Genomic DNA, 5,966 nt, shown 5'->3' with positions numbered 1-5,966 from the left:
CTATGGATATAATGTGCTTCTCATCCAAAGGGTTGTTTAAAAATCTTATGTAATTTTCACCTCTCTTAATTTGACGTAGCCATGATTGTTTCTGTTCCATTATTGCCTTATTATTAGCACCCACAAAATCTACTGAGAGTTAAAATCACAATATTTTTGTTATTTTTAAACCTATAATTAATAGTTACACTAAGGCAATATTCTATTGTTGGTGTTTCCAATAAATACAATGCTGACAGCAGGTTTTGTTTTACTGATGTCATCTCAGGTTGCAGGGAACAAACTTGAGTCGGCTTAGGGCTCACCCCTTACGAGACATGGGGTCATACATATTTTGTATTTCGCAAATGTATTTGATTTTTACGATTGTGATTGCCATTATCTAGAAAATATATTTGAATGTAATTGCTATGTATAATGACCCAACCTGCCCCTCCCTTCCACTGCCTATTCACAAAGGCATTGAACTTTGTCCATTGAATCAGCCATTATCATGGTATGAACTATGGACGGGAGTACTCTTGATGCCAATGCTGAGATATTCAGGAATTACGATTTAATTGATATAATGCAGTACACCTCTTAACTGTGCATGCGCAGATGCACTAAAATGAATGCACACATGTGCATCACAGATGGACAGCCAACTACATATAATAGCCTAGGAATTGGGTAATGGTAATACTGACTTTGAATCCATGATTTAAATTGGTCATCATTCTTGTTTAGGATCAAGTACTGCCCAATTAGGTTGTAAGCAAATCTGTAGCCCAAGGCCTACATCACGAGAAGTACGAATAGTCTGATCATGGATGGTAGTCCTCCTTATTGTCCTTTTTAATCACTACATGCAAATAAGCCTTTAATTCATTAATGTCTCCACTAAATTTACTTGCCAAAATCATAGTGATGAATCCGATGATGCAGACCAAGAATAATCCTATTGTTTTATTATAGAATCTATAATGAAATAATTTAAATAAATTTTTGCCTAAGGGTTCATCAATGAACTTCAGATTTTTTACTCTTTTTTGTCGACTGAATAAATTGCAGACTCTTCTCAGCCTAAAACGAAAGCCCATCATCTCAAGCCTTCCCCAATGACTTGGCTGATACTGCCAATGACATAAATAGGCTTGCCTTGTATTTTGATTTATCATTTTTACAGAATAATAATGGAAATAGGTAAATAGGGACTGTTCATACTTGTATCGCTAGATGTATCTTTAGCAGTAAGTTCATACATTTAGTAAGGCAGGGGCAAAGGGGCTGCTGATTGCTTCCATAGCCTTAAGGATCGTATTCCAATGAGCATCCCATTCCCCTGTATCTATAGTCTGCCTGTCCATTCTAGTCTGCAATGTCCTGACAAATTTACATCCCAGAATGATGATGGCCCTATAAAACAGGCCAAGAGTAGTTCTCCGAGTAGTCCTACTTCCATAATTGTCACAGTGATGAGTATATATTTCTTTATTTTACAACTAAATTAGGATCCCCGGGTAAAAGAGTGAAGAAAATGTTAGAGGAGAAGGAACCTGATTGGTTTGTGGAGGAATTTTAAATATTTTTTGCTCTTTCTGATAGCAGTAAACTTCATCAAATAGTGAATTGACTCATTACTATCAAACCATCTTCATTCAGAAACAGCAACTTTACTTATGACGCAAAAGTAGACTTCTAACATCTTTTATACATTATTTGACATGTGATTGCTACCAGTGTCTGTCCTACTGGCAGGCTCAGCTACATGTATTAAAAGCAGAAGGAAAGACAACTGGAGGAGATCAGAGACTGATAACTGGAGACGAAATGAACCATCACCTAGTATGAGGAGACGTGAACCAGATGAGAGAGGAAGGAGAGCTTATTGTCCACTTGGTGTTCATAGAGAATTAGGAAGGGCCAAGTTGATTTCCTCTGATTTTTGTCTCAGAGCCTCAGTGACAGTTGCTGGTGCTATTAGCTGAGTTACTTTGTAGCTGATGGTAATCCTTAGGTTACTTTAGTGAACTGTGCATATAGGAAATGATGTTATTTCAAAGCACTGTTCAATAAATTTTTTTGTCGTGTTGAATGTTTATTATGTCTTGGAGCAATGGCCATTCTTCTAGTGTCGTCAGCAAGGAATGAATCAGAGCAAGAGTGTCCGCAACAAGATTCTTTCGCTGCAGAATTGTTGATTCATTAATCATTGGATAATTAAAAAGTTGGTCTTCTTGCTCTTTGACAAGCCAAAGTTGTCCCCTTGTCTTGACTATAGCCACCTCTGAAACTCACAATAAGTCTCTCCTATGTGTTACTACTTTGTTATAACTCCAACCCCTCTGCTATCTCTCTTATCTATACTACTAAATACTAATGACACCTGTCAGCTATCCCTTTCTGCTCTGAAATCCGAAAAGACTCAAAACAGTCTACAATTTCTCTCTCTTGGCTACTGCAATACAGTCATGTTTTATTGTAATAAACCAGGAACATACGCACTTTTTATTCAATACCATCTTTATAATTATCTTTTTTTAACTACTGTAATTTCAAACATTAAAATTTCTCAATTTATTCATATGAAGTAATCTACCACATCATACTACCTATTGATATTGAGTTAAGCTTCCATATTTAATTCACACCATCCTGTCACGTGAATCAGCACTTCTATCTGTTGTCTTGTGCTGGCATTGCAGTGTTTGTGCAACCAAGACTATTAATACAAATGCACATAATTATAACTTACTTTAAACCTCTCATCATCTTTTAACAACAAATGCAATATCATATTAGGTTATCCAGATGCAGTTTATCATGCCTTTCAGTTTGTCTTTCCCTTTTCTTTTCCTTTTTCCTTTCCCTGGGTGTGGCTGTGCACCTTTCTGTTTTAATTCTGGAAATGCCCTAACTTTTTACTATTTTTCAATAAAGAAGGCGGGACCGCTTCCATTCTTAAACAGTTCAATTGGTCCTTTAGTGTTAAATTTGGATGAGCTGTCTGACACTTTTTGAGGTTTGCCAGCTCAGTAACATTTACTAAAGTCAGAACCACTAATTTTATGAAAATTAAGTTACCTCCTAAAAGACTGAGACAAATATAGAGAATGGAGTATGCCTTGAGTCAAGAAGCGAGCTTGCCTTGAGGCTATTAATCCTTGCTTAATTACATTGCTGTTATTAATATTAATTATTTATGCTAAAAATGGATAATGACCCAAAGTGATTATAAATATTTGCTTTAGTTAGCAGGAAATTGGTCTTTCTTTGGTCAGAAAACTATGCCAGATCAATAGCACAGGTTATGCTGTCAGCATTTACTGGTGGCCTTTATGCAGTGTAGTGGTGGTTGTTATTGTCTAAATGTGGCCTGGTTAGTGGAATGAGCTTACAAATTAGCAAAATTGTCTTTTAATAAATTACCATAGAGCAGTAATCCTCTGCTGAGGCTAAGGGACCTACTATACTTCAATGCAATAAGCAAGTCGGTAGACAGTCCTATTTGTGATAGTTGTGGCGAAAGATGTATATCATACTTACTAATTGAGCCTTCAAGGCCTTAATCATTAAGGTTTTTGATTTTCTCAGTTGAGAAAGTCATATGTTTAACTTCCTTTACTTGTACACAAAAGATCGTCAATACCTTTTGCAACCAATTTTTCACTGCATATTGCAATCTTATGTAATCAACTAGTTTGTCAATAGTGTGGAGTACAAGCTTTTGGCACAGTTCTTCCTACCTGTAGGATGTTTCCTTACACCCACTGAAGTTTTGATGTCTGTCATTACTAAATCTTCAGTTACATCAATTTCACTCTCCCTGCTAATTGTGGCTGAACCTTCTGAATCCTGTGCACTTAAATAGCATGTTGTGATTGGTGATACAAGATAAGCATGTAGAATTAGGAAATAAATGATATCTATTGTACTCTCTCTTTCCTCATATGTAGTGTTAACACTGCCATATCTCTGATGCCTTCATTCCTATTCCATCACCAATATATTACACATTTATCATGTGTAGCTTATTATTAATTGAGTTCTTGAAATTTGTTCTGCATTTTCTTGTTCTCTTTTTCAACCAGAGGTAGAGATGGATCAATCCTACCACATATATGGAAATGTCCCTCACTGTCTTTTGTCTCGATTTTAAGATTGATAAGTCAATTTTTTGAACCTGTTGATAAAATAGGTATTCAAAGCAAGACCCTTTGACTGCATCGGCAAATTTAAACTCCAACTGATTGTATCCTCCTATCTCAACTGCACTTTTTACTAGGAAATCCATTATTGTATATTATTGTGACTTATTAATTTTTCCCATTGGTTGCTTATAGCAAATATATTGCATAATAATAATTTATTAATTATTGAATGTTCAATATATCACATAATGAATGCTTGTCAAGTAAGGCTTAATTTACATGCAATATGCTTAGGCATGGTAGAAACTATAATTGTATTTTTATAGTACAGTTTTGAAAATTCCAGTTCTGCAGTGCATCTAGTTTCTTGATTTTATCTTCCTTTTCGCCACTGGATTTTTCATCTTTTACTTGAATCTTTTCTTCTTTTATTGCCAACCCAGCCTCCTTTATAAGTTTGGTGGAAGTGTGTTCATATTTCTGTAGCCCTTTTGAACTCTTGTGACCTGAAAATTCAGCTATGATTTTTTCTGGAATGCCTGCATTAAACATTCTTGTGCAAGCTGTCGCTCTCAGACTATGATTGGTGTATCGATTACTAAGTCCAGCCAACTCTGACATTTTTGCCATCATATTTTTGAGTGTATTGACTCCTATAGGTGTTATCTGGTACCATGGACGTGTTGGATCACTATCTATTCTCTGCATTGGCTGCATATAAAAGGCCTTTGGATTCTTAGGTAGTTTTGGTATATAAAGATCAATCAATTGTACTGGACAGTGGACACATGCCTGGTATGGAATAATCTGGTTGTGCATATATATAGCTGACTTTATTAGAATCCAGATCACTTAGTCTTCCCTGATAGCTTTTCGACCCATGCTCTACGTACTGGTAGTAAGTGTCTTCATTGTATACTCCATGGTCTTGAGGAAACCTACGAAACTGCTCAATGGTAAGGTCGCGATGTTCTTGACCACCCCTCAGTGTGAAAGAAAGACCAACAGTGTAAAATACAGCATGAAGAAGAGGCCAAGGTGAGTCTGTTCCCATAACTCCACTACTCCACAATAACTGCTCATCCTCTTTAGTTATTACTGCTGCGGCCTTCCTTATTGCACCAACCCCTTCCTTTCTTAAAGTAACACACACAGAGTCTATTGTATTCTGTAGCTCTCTAAACCTGAAATCATTCTTGCTAAACAGATGGTAGTCTAACTTATTGTCTTGCAATATTCTCTGATACACAGCGAGGAGACTTCTTATAGTGGCAGAGGGGTATGGCTCTCTGTTTTCCTTTCTAGCCTCACTTACAAAACGACAAAGCCAGTAGCAAACTACTTCCGAGTTTTTACATGCTAGAAGGTCTTCAGGAACCTTTTCCTCTGACATGGAGTTCCTAAATGATACCCAACTTTGAAACGTACGAAGAGCCCATTTATTTGCAAGTTTCATGTTAGCCGGTACGGCACCTTTTGCCTTCTCTGTTGCTTCTTCCGTTGTTATTGGAGGTAGAAAACGACGGTTAGGGCCAAGAACCAGTGGGCGCTTCAGAGGTACAGAGGAAATTTGCTCTAGAGCAGCTCTCTTCATCCTCGTCCTTTCTCCTTGAATGTCACTTGTTTAATGTTTATTATTGAAAAAAAACGAGTAACCATAACAACTGCTCTATTGCGCATGCGCACAAAATGAACTACGCATGTCTGAGCTAACTATTAACTAATGTGATCCCAGCAATGGAAAACAGCAACTAGAAAGTGCTTGTTTTGTCTTGTAAGTCACGTACAATAAACCACATAATGCTTGTTAGGCGTTTATTAAGTGATTTATTG

General features: G+C 36.7%; 1 protein-coding gene across 1 annotated transcript; it reads right to left on the bottom strand.

Annotated features, from left to right (window-relative positions):
• Positions 1-4,893: 4,893 nt before the first annotated feature.
• On the bottom strand, positions 4,894-5,727 carry LOC105316787 (uncharacterized). The gene has a single exon (XM_011411980.1). It carries the CDS (start codon positions 5,725-5,727, stop codon positions 4,894-4,896), a length of 834 nt encoding a protein of 277 aa, XP_011410282.1.
• Between the last annotated feature and the right edge of the window lie 239 nt (positions 5,728-5,966).

This window comes from Amphimedon queenslandica, unplaced genomic scaffold (assembly GCF_000090795.2).
Source record: "Amphimedon queenslandica unplaced genomic scaffold, v1.1 AMPQUscaffold_13496, whole genome shotgun sequence".
NCBI classification, from domain to species: domain Eukaryota; kingdom Metazoa; phylum Porifera; class Demospongiae; order Haplosclerida; family Niphatidae; genus Amphimedon; species Amphimedon queenslandica.
This window is presented reverse-complemented; position numbering and strand designations above follow the sequence as displayed.

What these genes read in the sequence shown, in the direction of transcription:
- LOC105316787 (XM_011411980.1), bottom strand. Translation starts at nt 5,727, where the DNA reads ATGAAGAGAGCTGCTCTAGAGCAAATTTCCTCTGTACCTCTGAAGCGC.